The following is a 23,113-nucleotide window of genomic DNA, read 5'->3' as shown; positions in this document are numbered from 1 at the left end:
CCTTTTAATCCCCCTAGCGTAATGAGAGCTGGTGTCTGACCTCCAAAGTGGCGGCCCCGCTCGAAGCACCTGGAGCCCTGTGGCCGGTGCAATCTTGCGGTGTGAGTCACACTAAGTAACAACAATTTCAAATATACACCAAGTTTTAAAAATTATATGTTAAAACACAATTAAAAGCACATAAAATCAGTAGGAGACCTTAGTGAGCAGCGGAAGTACTTTGGAGCGTTGAACACAGCTCGGTCCCAGTCAGGCAGCCATGCGCATACGTAACAGTGCCTTTTAATCCCCTGAGCGTAATGAGAGCTGGTGCGCGGACCTCCAGTGGAGGGTAATCCTTTCAAGAGCATTGCTGCTGCCCATGTGAAAACTTTATGTAGTTCCTTTTGAGAGACTTTATTTTTGCACTGTACGGGTGCCCACCTTGGAAGGTGGTTTTTCTGGCCACAACCGCTCCCATATCAGTCAATGAGTTGCAGGCTCGAACTGTGGAAGAAACTTTCATTCAAAACACAATAGTTGACAGAAGGTTGCAGAGCATGTCAATCTACAGCACTACAAGCTACAAACTGATAGTTACTTGGTAACATTTTCCCTTTTAGGTTGAGGCCTACTAGACCGATAATATGATTTATCAAGTCACCTATTGCTTACCATTGTTTGACTTTCCTGATCCCTGTCATTCATTTGCCTGCTCCTTATTAGAGTCCACGTTTGTCAGTTTTTTTTTTTTATCCCTGTCATGGAGCATTATCTCGTTACAACTTTTTTTTGATTGGTTACCTTTAATGCTTCCTCTGCTCACTTTTCAAGAACGTTGTTTTATGTTAAGCCCTCTATGAGAATGCATTTATTTCGAGCAGTTTCATTCATGTACTTCTGCACTCCGTGTTGCTTAGAGGACGTCTGCTTCTCTCCTCCCCCTTCATGTTGCACATGCGTTTTACCCTATTTCTTTTCCCACCCATGCTCTGTGTTGGGTCCTCCACCTGTGCCCATCTTCAGTCTCTCCCATTGCTTCTTCCCCCACCCGTATTCTGTGTTGATTCCACAATCCTTGTGTTGCTCCGGGCCCCCTCTGTTCCCTGTTGGTTCCGTACCTATTTCACCCTCCCTCTTTTGCTTCGGCACTCCTCCGACCCGCTCTGTTTTTCTTCTGCACCCCTCCCGCTTTCCCGGTGTTCCTTCTGCATCCCCTCCTCCCTGCCCTCCCTGTATTGCTTCTGTGCCCCTTCTACCCTACGTGTTGCTACTGTGCCTCTCCCACCCTGCCTGTGTTGCTACTGTGCCTCTCCCACCCTCCCTATGTTGCTTCTATACCTCTCTCACCCTCCCTGTGTTGCTTCTGTGCCCCCACCCACCCTGTGTTGGTCTTTTGCCTCTCCCACCCTCCCTGTGTTGCTTCTGTGCCCCTCCCGCCCACCCTGTGTTTCTTCTGTGCCCCTCCCGCCCACCCTGTGTTTCTTCTGTGCCCCTCCCGCCCACCCTGTGTTTCTTCTGTGCCCCTCTCGCCCTCCCTGTGTTTCTTCTGTGCCCCTCCCGCCCTCCCTGTGTTTATTCTGTGCCCCTCCCGCCCTCCCTGTGTTTCTTCTGTGCCCCTCCTGCCCTCCCTGTGTTGCTTTTTTGCCCCTCCCGTCCTCCCTGTATTGCTTCTGAAACCCTCCTGCCCTCCCTGTGTTTCTTCTGTAACCCTCCCGCCCTCCCTGTGTTTCTTCTGTAACCCTCCCGCCCTCCCTGTGTCTTCTTTAACCCCTCCTGCCCTCCCTGTGTCTCTTCTGTAACCCCTCCTGCCCTCCCTATGTGTCTTCTGTAACTCCTCCCACCCTCCCTGTGTCTTCTGTGCCCCTCCTGCCCTCCCTGTGTCTTCGGTGCCCCTCCTGCCCTCCCTGTGTTTATTCTGTGCCTCTTCCGCCTTCCCTGTGTTGCTTCTGTGCCTCTCCCGCCCTCCCTGTGTTGCTTCTGTGCCTCTCCCGCCTTCCTTGTGTTGCTTCCGTGCACTTCCTTGTGTTGCTTCCGTGCACTTCCCTGTGTTGCTTCCGTGCACCTCCCTGTGTTGCTTCCGTGCACCTCCCTGTGTTGCTTCCGTGCACCTCCCTGTGTTGCTTCCGTGCACCTCCCTGTGTTGCTTCCGTGCACCTCCCTGTGTTGCTTCCGTGCACCTCCCTGTGTTGCTTCACCTCCCTGTGTACCTTTCGCGCACCTCCCTGCGTAGCTTTCGCGCACCTCCCTGCGTAGCTTTCACGCACCTCCCTGCGTAGCTTTCGCGCACCTCCCTGCGTAGCTTCGCGCATCTCCCTGCGTAGCTTCCGCGCACCTCCCTGCTTAGCGTCCGCGCACCTCCATGCTTAGCTTCCGTGCACCTCCCTGCTTAGCTTCTGCGCACCTCCCTGCTTAGCTTCTGCGCACCTCCCTGCTTAGCTTCTGCGCACCTCCCTGCTTAACTTCCGCGCACCTCCCTGCTTAACTTCCGCGCACCTCCCTGCTTAGCTTCTGCGCACCTCTCTGTTTAGCTTCTGCGCACCTCCCTGCTTAGCTTCCGCGCACCTCCCTGCTTAGCTTCCGCGCACCTCCCTGCTTAGCTTCCGCGCACCTCCCTGCTTAGCTTCCGCGCACCTCCCTGCTTAGCTTCCGCGCACCTCCCTGCTTAGCTTCCGCGCACCTCCCTGCTTAGCTTCCGCGCACCTCCCTGCTTAGCTTCCGCGCACCTCCCTGCTTAGCTTCCGCGCACCTCCCTGCTTAGCTTCCGCGCACCTCCCTGCTTAGCTTCCGCGCACCTCCCTGCGTAGCTTCCGCGCACCTCCCTGTGTAGCTTCCGCGCACTCCCCTGTGTAGCTTCCGCGCCCACTCCAGACCTCCACTGTTGCTTCGGTGCTCACTCCAGCCCTCCCCTGTATTGCTTCAATGCGCCCCACCTCGTGTTTGTCACCTGTTTCTTCCACTGCCCCCTACCCACTTTAAAAATACACTTTTTTACATTTCATTTTCTTCTTAGTTACCAATCCAACCCTGATCTGCAACTAATCGGGGGAAAATATTTTTCTCGCTGAAATGCGTAGGGAGTTTTTTCTTGGCTTAATGTGCTAGTGAATAAAATCCTATTCAAACAAATTTTGGAGTTGGTATTACTATTGGATGGAGTGCACTTGCGCATTTCTGTGCATGGTGGACAAGTATATGTGTGTATATATATATATATATATATATATATATATATATATATATATATATATATATATATATATATATATATATATATATATATATATATATATATATATATATATATATATATATATATATATATATATATATATATATATATATATATATATATATATTACCTACTGGCGATAGCCAGTAGGTATATATAGTTAGGATTTTTTCTCTATGGAACTTTTGAAAATTCTATGTCTAATAACTTTGGCGTTTGTGGACGGAATTGGCTGAAATTTTCAGGAAAATGGCACATTTTGTTTCTGAGCAGCCCCTGAAAATTTGGGGGGGGTCGTCAAGGGGGGGCCGAGAAAAAAGGGCGGTCCCAAAACGCGTTTTTCCCATTCATTTTTCCATAGGGCGGTTGGCCTCACTTTTAGCTCGAACGGCTGAATGGATTTGCACGAAACTTGGCAAAATTGTAGGGACTGTTAGCCCGATGTGCCTTTGCTAGGTCTCAATATATGTGCTTCAGTGTATTTTGAGAAATTAACGTTCAAAAAAAGATATATATCTGTAACAGCGCTCCGGGCAGCGCTCTGGTTCGCGTACTTTTTGCGTAACGGAACTTTGCGATGCGAAGCTGATTGGCTCTCCGGTGTCTGTCAACATTCTAAACAGTCCAGAGCGGCCGCCATCTTGTCTCTCGGTAGGATCGAGAGACAAGAGGAGGCCAAAACAAAGGGGGAAATGAAGGAAAGGGGGCAAGGTAGACCCCTTCTGACCCCCTAGGATTGATGAGGGGGATATTATAGAGCCACGCGGGGCCCAAAAAAAAATAAGAAAATTCCGATTTTTTTCGCCGTAGAGACGCGTCTTGGTACGCTAACCGGGCAGCTAACCGGGAAGCTAACCGGCAGTGTAACGGGAGTCTGAGGTGAAGCTGATTGGCTGTTAACATTGTAAACAGTCTGGAGCGGCCGCCATCTTGTCTCTCTGTGGGATTGAGAGACAAGAGGTGGAAAAAAAAAGGTGTAAATGAAGGAAAGGGGTAAGGTAGACTCCTCCTGAACCCCTAGGATTGATGAGGGGGCTATTAAAGTTCCCCGCGGGGCAAAAGAAAAAAAAATTGTGATTGCGGTTTTGTTTGCGCTGCAGAGACGATACGTCACGGTTATGCGATGCATCATGAGGCATCTCACGGGCTACGTGATACGTCACGTAATAAAGAATATATTTTACAGCTATAGATATTAGCTTTTAAAAAACCAATGAAATTCACTGAAAAAACCATAGGTTATAGACCATATATAGTTAGGAATTAGCATTTACAAAACCTTGAAAATTCCCTGAAAAAACCATAGGTTATAGACCATATATAGTTGGGGATTAGCATTTACAAAACCTTATTTTATTCGCACAAAACCATTGAAATTCCATATATAGTTAGTTGCACTAACTATATATCGCGGACCCGCAATCCACTGCTAATGATGTCACATATTACATCATTCATGACATGGTCAGTGACATCACTGATGACATCTCAAATAACATCACTGATGACATCACTGATGACATCTCAAATGACATCACTGATGACATCACTGACATCTCATTTGACATTATTGATGACATCACTGATGATATCATTTATGTGATAATACAATGAACATCTTCAGACTGTAATATAACCTTAGATACACTCAGTGTAAACAGACACTCACAGACTGTCACACATCCATGGAGTTACTCACACACCTAGTCAGTCATGCAAAGAATCAATCACACCTCCATTTCCTCAACTATACAGATATACACACCTTACTTATTCAAACATATACTAACACATATTTACTCTCTTATACAATCCCTGATACAAGTTCACAATGATCCATACAGCCACTCTCACATTCACTGGCTCTTATGTTCAGTTATTTATATATGTCAACTCTCACATGGACTGTGTTTTACATATGTACTTACTTTGACATGTAGCACTGAGATATCCATTCACTCACCAATACACTCATGCACACAGTCAACTCTCCATACAGCTGTTTCTACATGCACTTTTGAACCCATACACCTAGGGAATCAAATGCTCACACATCTATGCACAGCGTCATACACCTCCCAGCCACCCACACACATACTCAGTCTCCCATACAAATACTTGGGCAACCATTCAATAACCCATATAGTTACTGATATAGCTACTGATTTAAACATGCAGCAGTTTACAGAACAACATATATAATGATTGCCAAATTAAGACACTTTAGTCACTAACTCATGCACTCAGTGAGACACATTTAATCATTCTCTCATACAGTCAGTCATGCACCTACTAAATTCTTCATCCAGACACTTATACATCCACTCATTCTTCAATATGTAAGACATATTTTAACTTTACAGAAACATATAGTCACTGGGTGTTGTCATCAGTGATGTCATCAGTGATGTCACTGACCATGTCATGAATGATGTAATATGTGACATCATTAGCAGTGGATTGCGGGTCCGCGATATATAGTTAGTGCAACTAACTATATATGGAATTTCAATGGTTTTGTGCGAATAAAATAAGGTTTTGTAAATGCTAATCCCTAACTATATATGGTCTATAACCGATGGTTTTTTCAGTGAATTTTCAAGGTTTTGTAAATGCAAATTCCTAACTATATGTGGTCTATAACCTATGTCATGAGTGATGTCACTGACCATGTCATGAGTGATGTAATATGTGACGTCATCAGCAGTGCATTGCAGGCGCGCAAGTTATAGTGAGTCCAACTAACTATAACGTGGGAATTTCAATGGTTTTATGTCAGTAAAATTTCCAGCTAACTATAACTGGTGTGAAACCTATGGTTTTGTCAGTGTATATATATATATACTGATCGTGACAGTATACATCTAATGTCATTCCAAGATGGCGCGCCCTTTGAACACAGTGATGAAAGTCCTTTGTCAATGTTCATGTCCCAAATCATCCGAAAGCTTTATGAACATGTCGACTTTGTATTTTGTGTAACACACACTGACGAAGGCAGTACGCCGAAACGCGTCTGTGTGAGCCCCTTCCGCAAAATAAAATCAGCGTGATTGGCAATTTACCTCTTCGAGTGCTGTTTTATCTTCCTGACTAAATCGGGAGGAATTGGAGTGCAATATATATGTATATGTGTGTATATGTGTATATCTTTGTATATGTATATATATGTATGTGTGTATATGTATATATATGTATGTGTATATATGTATATATATGTATGTGTGTATATGTATATATGTATGTGTATATATATATATGTATGTATATGTATGTATGTGTATGTATATATGTGTGTATATATGTGTATATGTATATGTGTATATATATGTGTGTATATATATATATATGTATGTGTATGTGTATGTATATGTATGTGTATGTATATATATGTGTGTATATATGTGTATATGTATATGTGTATATGTATGTGTATGTATGTGTATGTGTATGTATATATATGTGTGTGTGTGTATGTGTATGTATACGTATATATATGTATATGTGTATGTGTGTGTATGTGTATGTATATATGTATTTATTTATGTATGTGTATATATATGTATGTATATATACACACACACACACTACTGGCGGTCGCCAGTAGGTAGTTATAGTTAGGACCTATTTTCCATAGGAAATCCGCAACATTCTATTTGGAATAACTTTGGCGCTGATTGACAATCTTCGCGAAATTTTCAAAACTGGTGGGGTGCTCCAGTCCGCTCCTATCCTGAAAGTCTTGGGGTGATTCGTGAAGCGGGGGCTGTGAAAAAACGGGGGGTCCCAAAACATGTTTTCCCCATGATATTTTCCATAGGAACCGTTCATCGCGGCTACAGCCCGAACGGCTGAACAGCATTACACCAAATTTGGCAAAGTTGTAGTCCCTGGTTCAGACTCGTGCCTTTTGCTTCTATGGTGTAAATCTGTTAAGTAGTTCCTGAAAAAATTACAAATAAAAGTACATGTATATCTATGGCCTCGGTGGATCCGCGCACTCTAAGCGCACTGTCCCGATCACTTGCTAATTGACTGTGACTGTCAAGTGGTTGTCAACATTAGAAACCAGGAATTGTTGGCAGCCATTTTGTGCCTCGGTAGAAGCGAATAAAGGGGGCATGTAAGAAATATTTTGGTCTAGATCTGCTTAGAAGGTCCCACAAGAATCCCTAGAGTCCCAAAAAAAATTGTGTTTTTTTTATTGGTAGGGGGTAGACTGAGAAATGTGCGTTGGGTGCATGGATCCGCCGTAATAAAAATAAAAACGAAGCGTAGGCTCCTGTGCTTGTTTGAAAATTAGCTACCTGGGAGGGCCAGATCCTGTGGCCTAAAATATTACATTTGATGTTGGTCCAGAGAGTTCCTGTAGCCCGGGAACCGCCATTCCTCAGTGCTAACAAAACAAATGTGTGAGGGAGCTCAAAGGTCCGTCTAAGCCCCGAGGATTACCACCTTCTGGGGCTTTTTATATTTTGAGAGGGGGGACCACGTGGTCTCCATTCTGGAGCAGTTGAAAGCCTTGGGGAACACTACCCCCCAGGAGCGGCTCCTGCTGTGTCTCGGGGTGTCTACCCCGGGACACTGCTTTTTGCTGTGGCAGGGCGGGAGTCGAGGTTCCCGCTGTGTCATAGCAAACTTAAGGGCACATTAACAAGTGCCATTTCGCCGCAATTTTTAAAAAAAAGCCAAAAATGCGGTGAAAATTAAATATCCCTATACTAGGTGACGCTAAGATGCATTAATGCATGTTAGGAGCCGGTTTGCTAAGGGCTCGCCTCCTATCTCCAATGAGTTGCAATGTAGGTGTTTTCAGTGGCAAGGTAGGTGTTTATATGAGAATATAAAAAGGAAGAGGTAGGTATGACAATAGCGTTGTATTTACAAAGCGGCCCTGGATTTGAGGACCAATAGGAAAACTCTTGCTAATTGCGGTTTATGTCGGATCCTAACATCTGTTCTGAAGTAGACTTAAGCATGTTTAATATGCCAGGTGGATTGATGTTAAGTCAACAGTCTTATATTAATAAGCTTTTCACTTGCGAACATAAATTATGGCTGTATTTCTTGCTATATATGGGGGGCATATTTACAAGGACAGTGTTAAAATTATCGTTGCTTTAGCGTTAGGAAAGTGTTGTTAAAGCGTCCATAATGGATTAATAATAGGCTTTTGAGAATTTGTGAGAATTCCAATCGAAGCCCAGGTTTACACCAGAACATTTTAACGCTGTCCTTGATAATATGCCCCCAAGTTTGCAATGGCAGGGCAAGAGCCTCAGCTCTCACTCTTGCATAGCAAACAGCAATGTTGAAAAAAACTTTTGGTAAGGTAACGAAGGATTTTGTAGTCTATTATCGCCGTTTTAGTTGTAGTTTGCTGCCGTTAAAATTGCGACAATTTTAACGCCGTCCTTGTAAATATGCCCCTAAGTTTTGTAATGTCGACAATCCCGTCTCCCATTTAAATAGACACAAAGTATTTAGTGAAGTGCATTGTGAATCGTGAAGCAACACGGTCTAATTGTGATCGATAAAGAATTCGAAGAGTTGTGTACTTCTTTTGCTCGTAATGGTCATAGGGAAGATTTACAAGTCCCTTGCGCCACTATTGCATCACTTTTAACATGGGAAAAGTGACGTGAAAGTGGCACAAGGAGCTTGTAAATCTGCTACACAGTGTTCTGTTTTAGTTTGCTTTCCTCTCTCATGTAGATAATCCTGGGTAAATAGGTAAACGGTTTCTGTACAGCCAGTACCTTTCAACCCTGCCCCCAAACTACTTACTGCCTGTTACCATAGTAGCAGTTCATGTAACACTTAAGTGAGCACACAGGTTACAAGTTCACCACACAATGTTGCTAATCCAAACAGTTACTGTGCTGGAGTTAACATTTTCCATAGGAACCGTTAATCACAGCTACTGACTCTGGTAAAGAGTTGGTAAAGAGTTAGCCTCAGTATTATACTCCTAGTTATAAACATAATTTCTATTTTTAATTGTTTAATGTTTTCTAAGCATATGATTATCACACTAAATAATAGTGAAATGTCAGAAAAAGACGTATATTCTTTTTAAAATTAACTTTTATTAAAACAACAATAAATAACTAGAAACGTAACTTTAATATAATAAATAACTAGAAACATAACTTTAACATAACAATATAATAAACAAAGTGTGAGATGGACTCAAATGGAAGGAGGGTAGGTAACCTGCAAAAATAAGTGTTTAAAATTAGATCGATGTGACTGAATGAGGTCAAAGATCCCAAATTAATGAAACACTTGGCAATATTTGGTTATTTGCACGTCTGCAGTGTGCCTGATACATTCCACCTCTCTCATAGGCCCGCGTTGAAGAGGTGTCTGTAGGGAAGTGCCTACTGTGTCCGATTTACAGTATGGACCAACAGGTCTTTAAAATGATTCAGAGATGAGACAGAATTAGGTGAGAGTTCACGTAATTATGCAGGAAAATATTGTTTATTTTGAACGCATTTAATTGGAGGCATTGTGTATCTATGCCCCTCTGCTTACCTTGTGTAAACACTGTGGCGAACAGAGTTCACAACTTGAATTTTGCTTTGGTTCTACACTGCAGACTATATTAGATTCAGCCTTGATTTTTTTATTAATATCAAAAACAGTGGTCCAAACCAAAAGTTTTGAATCAACAAAATATGTACCTGAAATTAAACATTTATCATTATTGAGTGAGCCTTCGAATTAATCCGCTCTAAAGAATCAATCTGTAGTGCATTTATCAAAACAATGCAACTACCTGACAAAACCCATAGTTATTCAAAAGGGAGTTTAATGAATTACTCCATCGCAAAAGGTTATTTATATACATTTATACATTTTTAATACTAACGGTAAAAAGGAAGAGCAATTTGCTACTAAGAAGGTGCAAGAAAGGAAAAAAGGTAGTGGTTTTTGAAAAAGGGTGCAAGCCTCAAAGAAAAAAGTGACACAGAAAATAAACAATTTCAATTAATTAAATGGAAGCTGTTAAAAAATCCCAGCTTATTCAGCAAACTGCCACTATTCATTTACACTATTTTTTCATTTATACAGTCTTGAATAGCATGTATAATGTAATTCCTGGTGATTAGTGGTCCAATTTGCATTTAAAGAAGCGTCGACGTTTCGACCCGTCTTTTGGTTCAGGGGTGACTGGGGGCCTCAACCTGCGGGTCTTCCTCAGGACATATATGGCACAACCTTCAAACCGTAGATCTATCAAGAACATGTACCCACGAATTTCCAGTGGGTGGCCTTTGTCCTCTTACTTCAGAATGGACGATATGGATTTTTTGACCGTAATTTACCCACCATCCAAACGGGGTAAGAGCGTGTCGGAATCTATCCTGGATATTCCAATTGTCTACTCGGGCAGTTAATGGTGGTTCAGACACAATTCCCACCGAGGCATCAAATGTCGCTTTCGAAGTTCCGCGCCCACTACTCAACGGGATGTTCCAATTGTCTACTCGGGCAGTTAATGGTGGTTCAGACACAATTCCCACAGAGACACCAAATGTCGCTTTCGAAGTTACGCGCCCACTGCTCAACGGGACCGCTGTTCAAAATCCAGCCGCCAGAGTGGCAGAGTGGACGGCAGCGTCCATAACTTAAAAAGAGAAACAATGTGAGAGAGAGAGTGAGAGAAAGAGAAAAAAAAAACATTAAAAGTGTGAGAGATGGAAAGTAAAAGATGGAGCAGGAGAGGTAGTGTTAATACTGGAGAAAATCGTCGTAGCTCACCTTTTTGCCTCCGTTGTGTGTCCAAGCACGTGCCGGTTCATAGTGCACACAAGTTTAGTGATCTGAAAGATAGTATAGAGTTAGTAATAGCAGAGTACATACAACTGCACAAGTATATTTCTGCTTTGTCTTTGGACATTCAGGATACTGTATTACATGAACTTTCACTGCAAGGTGGTGTCTGTGCGCTCTTTTTCTCCCAGAGTACTATACCCCATGCACTCCCACTGCATAGCGGTGAGTTCTCATTTCTGCGTACCCAGGCAGAGTCTGGAGGTGAGTGTCTTTTTCTTGCGCACTCAAAGTTGCAACCTATCCATTCTCACTGCCCGGAGGTAATTGTACATTCCTATGCAGTCAGGCTGCTGCACACTATCCACTCTCTCCGCCCACAGGTGACTTCTCGTTGCTTCGGAAACAAGCTTATTTGCTCACCTTGTGCCATTGACGTGATTCAAAGAGGGTCCACCAAGTGTCGAAGCAGCCTTCTTATGCCTTGTTACGATCGCCACGCATCATCGCAGAATCCTCATATGTTGAGCTTTAGAGGTGGGGGGGGGGGGGTGCGGGCGGGGACGCCAATTTGTTAAACAAAACAGGTGATGGACAGAATGTGGATCAATGTCACACATTCACCCCAGTCCAAAGATCTGGGCCCAAATCCATCGTTTTTTTGCACTCCACACCACCCTGGGTTAGACAATAGCGATATGCAAATCAGCTCTGACCCAGTGCCCCATGGGAACAGTCCAGTCCGAACTACAAAAGCCATGTCCTTCCCAGAACGGAATCAAGCATCCGAGGACCGGACCGGTTTCGAGGTAACACCTCATCAGCCCGGCTAGCTTGACTCCAGTGGTGTGGAGTGCCTGGGACCCACGTCTGAGCATCCCCAGCGCACTTATGGCGGCAATTGCAAACAAAACAGGTGATGGACAGAATGTGGATCAATGTCACACATTCACCCCAGTCCAAAGATCTGGGCCCAAATCCATCGTTTTTTTGCACTCCACACCACCCTGGGTTAGACAATGGCCAATTTGTTAAACACAACCTGTTAGATAAAAAAGGGAAGATAAGATTATGCGTCATTTTTTTTTATCACAGGAGAGAGGAAGTGAGAGAGTGACTATAAAGAATATTCGCAGCTCACCTTTCTGTCACCGATGTGTCTTTAACCACGTGCCGGGACATAATGCACCCTGAAGCTCTGCATCTAAAAGATAGTAAAAGAAAGATGTTATGATTGATAATTGTTAGTATCTTAATGTGGAGTAGAATTACATCGCCCTTTCACACACCTTCCCTCCTGCATTAAAAATGCAACTATTTGAACAGTTCCAACTTGTTTAACAGGCTTCAATTTTTTTTTTAACAATTAGTATAGTAGTAATGTTTTCCATCCAGTTGTGAAAGCAAGTGGTGCGCAGTGATACATGTGGTTTCAATCATCACGAGTGACGGAGATTTGACCAATTATAAAAACCTTCCTGCTATTGGAAAAAAAATACAAATGCAATAAGATACAGTATATACAACTGCGTAAGCCTTAATCGCTGCGTTGCCTTTTGTATGCAGTCTGCTACACCCCATCTGCTCTCTCCACTGCGCACCCAGGCCTCACTGCTCACCTTTTCATGGACAGGGCACCTTCTACTTTATGCAGTCCCGCTCTGCCACCAAGAAGTCTCACATATGGTGCTGAGTCTTGATATCACTGTTTCGTGCGCCTATCTTCATCGCAGGTTCCTCACCCGCTCAGTCCTTGCGGTACCACTAACTCAGTGAACAAAGAGGCCACGCAAATGATAGTGGGCCCCCCTGTTTGGTGGTTCGGGCCTCATGAGGCGCCCGAACCACTAGGACGGGCCATCACAGCTCTTGCGATGCGAGCAACTCTAAAATGGCATAGAGCACGTGCGCCCCGTGTTTTTTATTTGTACGGTCACGTGTGTAGTGACGTATGTGCTGGATTGGTGTGGTGTGGGTGTATACCAGCCATGAGGGAGTGTGTGTGCGCCATTCTGACAACTAGACCTGGAAGTAAGAAATCACTACAATGGAAATCTAGGCCATGTAGCATTGTTGTGTTTTTTTGGAAGCGTAGGCGGAGTGGGCTGGACTAACATATGCCAGTGCTGCGCGAGGCTGTGAACGATGACTCCGGAGCTATGGGCGTGGTTCCGTCGTGAGCTATATGAAAAATCAACTGATTCAGGTGTCCTTGTTGTAGTGCTGCTGACACCCGGGTCGTACACACAAATGTGTCATTATGTCTGTAAAGTCCCACAATATGACTAGCATGGAAAGTACGGGGTATCATTGACCTTATATTCATCCATAGTTGCACACATAAAAGATGGTGAACATGATGCATTTCTGCGAATATTAATGTTTATTGTACATTCAGTGGAGTGTTGTAGCTGTAGTAAAACAGGGCTGTGAAAGGTTTAGGTTGCAGTTTTTGGCACATGAAGGGCAGATAATATATATCCGTATGTGGTCATTCAGGTGTACTGTCGAACTTGGTGCTGGAAATCATTGTTCGAGGCGCGGAGTCGCGTCCACATCCTGTTATTGTAGAGTAATGACGTAATCAACGCATGCCTGAAAATGTACTGTAAATACGGTGGTCATGTAAATTGTTGTTATAGTTTTGGGTCGATGCTTAAAAACAAGAAATATTACACATTTATATATGGACTATACAGTTTCTTTGCAGTAATGTAATGATCCACTTTGTACGTTCGTATTTGTAGAATGAGCGAGAGAAAGTTATATAATCGAAGTTTTTGTTATTGGCAGAGGTAAGATGGTTGCATACGCTGTTTACAGCACAATATAATGTGGTAGGGCGCAGGAACAGCATTTTACAAACATAATAAGTACACAGACACAGATAGTTGAAGTGGGTACGGGCACGTGTGCTCGACTCCATTTTATTACATTGCTGTTGGTAACAAGTAGAATAGTAATCATGATATCATACACAGATATTCAATCATAAACGGTTTATGACTTCTGCTGTACAAAGGCAGAAACACTATATGTGAAATAATACACAGAAGATTCTATCGTAAAGGGTTCATGAGTTGTGGTGCACTAAGGTAGGATCGGTTTGTGTGGAGCCTGCAATGATGCGTGGTTCAGGCAGAGCGCATTGGTAAGAACGTCTTTTGGCAACTGAATTTTGCCTTAAGGCCACGTGGCGATTATTTATGGTGCACTGAGTTAGTGTTATGTCTGGTGTTCAGCGTGTGCTCACCCTGCGATGATGCGTGGTCCGAGCGGTCTGTACTCAAAGCATTGAATGTTGCATACTGGACTGCATGAACTTTGAGGGGGGGAAAAAAACTACCATCAATGGTTATCAATTGCTCTGCAAACTAGGCCTACTGATTGCTTCCCATAACAAATTAAACTATTGCACTTCATGCAGAGCATTCTAACTTTCTTAAAATGGGTACGTATGTCTGGTGGCGTTGTTGCAGATTGGGAGCATTTGTGTTTTTTTAACCAATTCTAGTCTCTTACACAATTTGCATCGGTACTAATCTTGAATTGTGAGCCCTACTGTTCGCAGTACCGACTGGAGGCAGTCGTCAAGAAGGGCCCACAGCCATGTGGCATTGACTTTAGCTGTATAGAGTTAGTGGTAGGTGTGGCTCTCAGCGTCTACGCAGCCAGCGATGATGCGTGGCGTGGGCCAGCTGCACTGGGAGCAATGTTTTTTGCCTAATGAATTCTGTCTTAATAGGGCCACGGGGAGATGACTTGTGGTGCAGTGAGTTAGTGGTACCTGAGTGTGTGCGCACCCTGCAATGATTCGTGGTTCGGGGGGTTGCACTGGTACAATGTCTCTTGCCTATTTGAATGCGTCATGTGCAATCGCCATTCCACCTGAATCGTGAGGCCTTACAATGTAGATCGAAGGTAGTAGTCAGTACAGAAATTGAGGAATGTTTTTTGTCGCATCTTAACAAAATCTGAGGACATAGAATACGGTTGTCTTTGCCTTAAAGAAAGCAAGGCTGAATTTCATGTTGTCCGTAGTGTAGATCAAAAGTTGAATTCAAGTAGTGAACCCTGCTATCCTCACTTTTGTTTGAAGGCAGTAGTTAGCATAGACGTGAAGAATTTCTTTTGTCGTCTCCTTTTACAAAATCTGAGGACATATAGTACAATTATCTGAGCCTTAAATAAATCGAGGCTAAATTTCATGCTGTACGTAGTGTACATGCAAAGCTGAATTCAAGTTGTGAACCCTGCTGTCCGCACTGTAGATTAAAAGCAGTAGTCTGCACAGATATGGACAAATAATTTTTGTCTCCTATTTTAACAAAATCAGAACACATACGGTACAATTGTCTCTGCATTAAAAAAATCAAGGATGAATTCCCTAATGTCCGTAGTGTAGATGCAAAGTTGAATTTAAGTTGTGAACCCTGCTGTCCGTAGTGTAGATCGAAGGCAGTAGTCGACACAAACATAGAGGAATGCTTTTTTGTCACATACTTTAACAAAATCTGAGGACATAGTACAATTGTGTCTACCTTAAATAAAGCAAGGCTTGATTCAATGCTGTCTGTTCTGTAGGTCCAAAGCTGAATTCAATTTGTGAACCCTGCTGTCCGCCGTGTAGATCGAAGGCAGTAGTCAGCACAGTTATAGACGAATGCTTTTTGTCACCTCCTTTTACAAAATCGGAAGACCTATAGTACAACTGTCTCTGCCTTAAATAAAGAAAGGCTGGATTCAATGCTGTCCGTAGTGTAGATCCAAAGCTGAAGTCAAGCTGTAAACCCTGCTGTCCGTAGTGTAGATCGAAGGCAGTAGTCGATACAGACATAAGTCTGCGGTTCTGTGGCGTTGAGTTCGGAATGGGCCTGTATCGAGGAGGCACGTGGTCATGGCGGCAGCCACGTGACAGGGTGAGGACCTTCGCTGTGGCAGTCTTTTCTCTTTGCAGAAGTGAGCCACGCCCAAGACATGGGTTAATTATTTATACTCTTATGCTGGAGTTGCGTACGTTGGACCAGCCCACTCCGCTTCTGCTTTTGGGGGGGGGGGGGGGGAGACAACCCAGCTACATGACCGAGCTATTCCCCAGAGTGTGAGATAATATGCTTGCATCCACTATGCAGTACACTACAGGTATCAATACTATATTTTCGCATGGAAAAGTTTTTTGTTTCTATAATGAGTTGTGTATAGCATATCACTGGTACACTAGGGTTTCTGTAAATTATTGTTGATGTGCGAATTTACTCCCTTATACATAGTTGGTTGCCACATCTCTGAACATTCAGCTATTGTGCGGTTGAGAGGATATGGTATCTTGGGAAGGTCCGTTGTCCTGTTTTGTGCTGCCTCTGAGGTAGTAGGGGGGAGGAATCCGGGGTGGTTGTTGTGGTTGTGGTAGTGGTGGTGCTGGGTGTTGTGATTTTGTTGGGTGTCGGAGGTGCATGTTAGTACGTCTATCACATATATGGGTGTGAGTTGGCTGTCATTCACGCAGTAGATAGTCGACTTCCTTACACCAGTTAAATGTTGATGTTAATTTGTTACTGGTAAGTGGAGCTATCGCCTGTTTTTTTAGTAGTTTGTTGCGATTTTGTTGGCGGAAGGAATCAAATGAAGAGTGGTGATATTTGCAGTTTTTACTACGTTGAGGATGGGATGATAATTAAAAAGATAGAAAAAACAGATCTGCCTAATGAACATTATAATTAGGAATTATTTTTTAAAAAAACTTTGAAATTCACTGAAAAAAACCATAGGTTTCGGGCAGGTTATAGTTAGGAATTATCATTTAAAACACCTTGGAAATTAATTGAAAAAACCATAGGTTTCAGGGGTGTTATAGTTAGCTGGACATTTCACTCATACAAAACCATTGAAATTTCTCTGTTCTAGTTAGTTGTACTAACTGTAACTCTCGCACCCGCAATCCACTGGTGATGAGTCCGGGATATTCAGGCTATGATTCCGATCATACGGCCTCTATCCCGGGTTTCAGTCAGGATGACCCTCCGGCTTCTGGGCCTCATGGCCTCCTACATCCTGCTAGTGCGACATGCCAGATGGCTCATGCGGGCGCTGCAGTGAGTCCGGAAGTTCCAGTGGGCACAGCATCAGGGCAACCAGTCCGATCATGTCCAGATCTCGGAGGACACTGCTCAAAAATTGCAGTGGTGGCTCCCGAATCATGAGTGAGTTAGTGTCAGATCCCTCTCCCCTTCTCCAACCGGAGCACACAGTGGTGACTGATGCGTCCCTCCTGGGAGGGGGAGGCCACTTGGGAGAGGCGGAGATCAGAGGCCTCTGGTCTCCGGCGGAGTCCCGCCTCCATATCAACTTTTTGGTGCTGCGGGCGATCCGACTTGCACTGAAGGCATTCCTTCCCTCTGTCCGTGGAAGTGCGCCTCTGGACATGGCTGGAACATCAAGGCATTACCTTGGTGGTTCAACACCTAGCAGGTTCTCTGAATGTCAGTGTTGACTAACTCAGCTGCCAGTGCTTGATGGATCACGAATGGCTCTGAACTCGGACGTGGCGCAAGGTCTTTTTCTGCAGTGGGGAGAGCCTTGGTTAGATCTATTCACCACCGAAGATAACGCGCAATGTCATCAGGTCTGCGCTTTGGAATTTCCTAGGTGACACTCCCTCAGAGGCGCTTTTCGTCGTGAGTGGAGCTGCGGTCTGTTATACGCCTTTCCACCTATACCACTTCTGCCCAGAGTGCTGAAGATCAGGCGTGACTGGGCCCAAGTCATCCTTGTGGCTCTGGATTGGGCACGAAGATACTGGTATCCCGAGCTACTCAGCATGGTGATCGATCCCCAGATCTGATTGCCTCTTCGGGAGGATCTTCTGTCGCAGCAGCAGGGGACTGTCCTCCACCCGAACCTGTCCAGCCTCCACCTCCATGTGTGGAGATTGAGTGGCGACAGTTGACAGGTTTCAACCTACCACCCAAAATCTGTGATGTCATTCTGGCAGCCCGGCGTCCCTTCCACAAAAACGGTATACGCCTGCTGGCGGAACAAGTTTGTGTCATCGAGCACAGCTAAGTCTGTGGATCCCCTTTCTGCCCCTCTTTCTGAAGTCCTTCTGTTCCTTCTTTCCTTGGCCCTGCAGGGCTCCTCGACGGGCATTATCAAGGGTTCTCTTTCTGCCATCTCCGCCTTCCTGATCAGCCTTCTCTTTAAGTCCCCGGTTGTTACCCGTTTCCTGAAAGGCATTATACACACGTTCCCTCCGGTCCCGTTTATAATGCCTCAGTGGGACTTGATTCTTGTGTTGACTTATTTGATGTGCGCTCCCTTTGAGCCACTTCACAACTGTCCTTTACGTCTTCTCACCTTAAAGACTGCTTTCCTGGTTGCTCTCACCTCTGCCAGAAGAGTGAGTGAGCTCCATGCCCTATCTTCTAAACCAAGTTTCCTGTCTGTTCATCCGGACAAGGTGGTTTTAAGGACCCATCCTTCTTTCTTGCCAAAGGTTGTTAAACCCTTCACATCAGGCAGACCATCACTTTGCCCACTTCTTTCCCCTCCACATCCTTCTAAAGAGGCGGAGAGGCTCCACCGTCTAGACCCAAAGCGTGCGCTCTTTCTATCTGATGCGCACACAGCAGTTCCGGGTGGATGACCAGCTCTTTGTTGGCTACTTGGGTGCCAAAAAAGGTCGGGCCGTGCACAAACGGACCATTTCTCGGTGGGTCGCTCTCTGCATTAAAACCTGTTACTCGTTGGCTAAGAAGGAGCCTCCTGTGGGGCTGCCTGCCCATTCCACCAGGGCAATGGCAGCCACTACTGCCTTTGAACGCGGCGTTCCCTTGCAGGACATTTGTCAGGCAGCTACGTGGGCCTCGCTGCACACGTTTACCAAGCATTACTGCCTTGACAGTCAAGTCCATAGAGACAGCTTTGGCCGTTCTGTTCTCTGTGACTTTCTGGTGTAATTTTGTTCGCAGACCCACCACTGAGGTTGGTATTGCTGGGGTATCTATTCTAAGGTAAGGAATCTATCACCAACGTGTCTTTCAGATGCATAAGTTACTACTTGTGTAACGATATATCTGTAAGAGACATTAGTTAGTGATAGATTCCTTACCGCCCCCCCCCATCCTCCCCGTTCTGCGAACTGATTACTAGGGTTAAGGTCATCCCCTTTAGGGCCCTAGTTTTATGCATCAGTGGTCAGTATCATGCATTGCTCTGCGTTCCTGGCGCGGAAAATCATGTACAGAACTGACGTCAGCGCATGGATGGCGCCTAAGTAGTCTCCGTGACGTCATCTCAGCACCTAGGACACCAGTGACTGGCGCGGAGCCGCAGGACGCCACCTACTGGCGCGCAGGGGTACTGCGAAGTAAAATTTCAGGATCCAGTGACGCCTGGGGATATTCTAAGGTAAGGAATCTATCACTAACTAATGTCTCTTACAGATATATCGTTACACAAGTAGTAACTTGTGCTTCACTACCATTCCCAAAGGAGAAGGATTTCCTTGGGGACCCCTTTCCCATTTGCGAATGGGATACTACCTACTTGAAGTAGGTGGTAATGCTAATGTTTTGTGACCGCATTTCACTCGCATAACATTCTTGCATACCGCTGCAATTTAGGAAGGGACGCCCTAAACATGTCCCTTTCCAATACCAAATTGCCATGTATTCGCAAATCCAAATTGCGATTCAGTAACAGGTTACCAAATCGCAAATTGGAATTCATACATACAAAAATGCATTTTACCGGTCGCTAACTTTTTCACATTTGCGACCGGTAAATAGCATGATATATGCGACCCCTAAGTTACTAGAATGCTCAAAGAAAGGCACTGTGTATTTATTTAGAAATTCTCCTGGGTTTCCAAATGTGTCAGACTGTCCATTTGAAGGTTAACATAATTGGCCGCTAATCAGCTCGTGGGGGCCTCCATACATTATAGTCATTGAACTGAAATCCATCTATAAGGATTCAAAATGACTTCGTTCAGTATGGTTCTTAAAGAATAGATCTCGTTTATCTCAGATTTTTACTTTGCATTCCTATTTGAATGTTGTCAAAAGATAGCGTGTGCTCTAGTAGTGTCAGGTTACTGATATTTACTTTGTCCAACACGTGGATACTGCCCTACTGGCCTAGGGATATCAGCCTGTCCTGTAAAACATACATTTGAGGTTTGTATTTTGTTAGAAGTGTTTTGGAAATCCGCTGCTACAATTCAGTGGCCAGCAGGGATTATTGTAGGTACCATTATTTTTTTATCAATGCTAGAACACTATTAACTTATGTTTTATAAAAGGTTATTTTGACTTGCTGTATGTTTCCTATAATGAAGTATGTGAAGGTGTATTAAATGTCTATATTGGTCATAAAATATGGTGTTGCCTGTCTGAGTGCTTAAACTCTTTAATTCATTTTTCATCTACAGGGCTTGGCGCAACTCTGCATAACAGTTGAAGAATGTTGGGACCATGATGCGGAGGCTCGACTCTCAGCAGGCTGTGTCGAAGAGCGTATTTCTCAAATTCGCAAATCAGTTAATGGCACTACCTCTGACTGCCTTGTTTCTATTGTGACATCCGTCACTAACGTAGACTTACCACCCAAAGAGTCTAGTATCTGAGACCCTGTTCACTTCTGTCTTTCCAGACTCGGTGGATTTGAAAAAAAAAAACACAAAAGAAAAAAAACAAATGAATGCAGCTGCTATTTTATCTTGACTTTTTTATTATTATTTTTGGATTGGATCAATTTTACCAGCACATTGCTCTACTGTATTAAAGTAAACGGACATCTCAGCAAGCATTCAGGTGCCGACTTATGAATGCAGGAAAGGTGCAGGTACCTCAGAACCTCAAACATTTCAGTTTTTACTGCATTTTCTAGGTTTCTTTATTGGTCTGTCTTCTACAGAGAACATCTGTGACCTATGAAAAACCACATACCATTTAAGAAAATGAAATGCTGCAAACCTTGGAGGAAACCTTCAGACTGTTACATGAGATACACCTTCCTCAAAAGGATTATTTTCACTTTTACCCTTTCTTTTAGACAGTGTGCTACAAAAAACAGCAGACGTGTCTTTTACGGATCTAACGGGTGTCATTGTAACAGATTATAAAAAGGAATGGGAAAGAGAATGATACATCTATTAGGATAGTAAACCGGGAGGTTGGGAGGGAGAGAGTTGCGTTGGACTTTGCAGCATTTGGACAGACATTGTTTGCTATTGAGCTACTTCTCAGGAAATCTGTTAATAAGAGGGAAGGATATTTTTGAGGCAGAGCATTTTAACAGCATCTACAGGGCATGGAGAAAGTGGGTCAAACCCTATTTTGGGGCCATCGGACATGGTGAACATCAGTTCTTACTAACTATCTCAGGTTTGGGTGAAGAAATAAAAATGATCTACTATTTGCAAAGGTGTCAACCAATATGGTTGGTTGTGGAAGATAGCATAGAAAAAGAACTCATTTTCTTCTCAATAAGTGAATGCCAAATTTGTAAATTTGGAAAAGTATTTCCTCTCTTTGTGGCAGTTCAGGGATTAAAGCCACACAGTTGAGTGACTATGCACAGCCCAAACTTCCAGTGACACAAAACATCCACACAATATTTGTTTGAATTTTTTAGTAGAGGTATGATTATCTGGTTAAGTGCTCAACCTTGCTTCAGTACTTAAAGTACAGCTGAGGTGAGGTTCTACATGGGTATACATTTTCAGAAGTGATATAGAACTGAGTTGTGACATTTCTTTCTCCTTATCCTGGATTTAGAGCTCTTTGTCTTAAAGTGGTGCATATTCTAACTAAAATTATTCAATTATGCCATAATCCTGCTCTAGTCAGTGAATGTTCCCAATGCTGCCGATTCAACACTTAAATATTTTTTTAATTTGCAAAACATGCAATGGTTCAAAATAATAAAAAAACAAAAAAAATCATACACAAGTTTAGTGGCTTCCGAGGTCTGAACTGAAAAAAAAATCAAGCACGTCATGGCCACAGACCACCTCAAACCAGAAATACCTCAGATTTTTCTACTTGTATGAGTTTTATTATATATTTTATTAGTTGTGTTGTCTTGTAGCAAGTATATTTTAATGTAAGTTCGCTTTTATGACGAGGGAGTTTTAAGAAATGAAAAATAAGTTCCAAAATCTCTTAGGAAGTGCTACCATGTTTTGTTTTATAAAATGCACCATTGTAAATAACTGTGTACAGTTGTAGAATAACTGCCTATATAAGGTACATGGGCATTATTCAATCTTTGTGATGGCTGTCTTCACTCTGTTACTACTTGTTGTCTTGTTCTGAATAGTATGTCGTTTTTGTGTTATCAAATGATAATGGGATCTTTGCTCAGAGAATAAGTCAAAAATCTAACCATTTTCGATGTCTTCAGCAAATAGGCCTATGACATTGATTGAGTTGAGAGAAAAGATTTCACCCAATTACCTTTTTATCTGTTATTACAGGATTCTCCTAAATGTAACACATTTGTTAAAGGCATTGGCATCAGAGTGTTGCCTATTTCTATAGCACTAATTTTCCATTGTAATTTTGTTGTGTCCAGATTACATTTCTAGTTAATGTAAATGGTGACACAATATTTTCTTAATCTTCTAGGTCCATAATCCTGCTATTTAAATTGCTGTTCAGTGAACTTACATAGCTAATGGTACTTTTACTGCAATATTTTAGCTTTAAAAGCTAAAATCTCTGACCTACATTTTACAAAAGGAAACCCACTAATGGCTGAAGGACCTGTAGCAGTTGTTTTGATGCCTCCACCGTGATCACTGATTTCCATTGTGTAGCACAGTTGTGGTCTAGCTCACGAGAGGTTGATTGAAGTTTCCTTGTGACCTCGGCCATGAGCACGTTAGCAAAAACTGAATTTACATTAATTTTATAATGTGGTTGAAAGCTAGCTTGCTGATACTGTGCTGCTTTCTGCCTTTCTTCTCCGTGAGTAAGTGTGGGCACCAATATTTTTAAAAGGAATACGTTGTTTTTGGGTAGAAGAATTCTCTTTTGCTGGTCTCTTCTTTTATGATGCTCTTGGAATTTAATGACTGAAGAAAAAGATGCTTTGCTATGATCTTTGTGCATAATG

General features: G+C 43.3%; 1 protein-coding gene across 2 annotated transcripts in view; it reads left to right on the top strand.

Annotated features, from left to right (window-relative positions):
- The window catches only part of ACVR2B (activin A receptor type 2B), a 413,701-nt gene extending 391,772 nt beyond the window's left edge, over window positions 1-21,929 (top strand). For both annotated transcript variants that reach the window (XM_086941456.1, XM_086941457.1), the window contains exon 11: window positions 20,424-21,929. In XM_086941456.1, the coding sequence (XP_086797582.1) occupies window positions 20,424-20,618 (195 nt within the window). In that variant the 3' untranslated portion in view covers window positions 20,619-21,929. The remainder of the gene's footprint in view (window positions 1-20,423) is intronic.
- Window positions 21,930-23,113: the final 1,184 nt, after the last annotated feature.

This window comes from Lissotriton vulgaris, chromosome 10 (genome assembly GCF_964263255.1).
Source record: "Lissotriton vulgaris chromosome 10, aLisVul1.2, whole genome shotgun sequence".
Classification (NCBI taxonomy): Eukaryota; Metazoa; Chordata; class Amphibia; order Caudata; family Salamandridae; genus Lissotriton; species Lissotriton vulgaris.
This window is presented reverse-complemented; position numbering and strand designations above follow the sequence as displayed.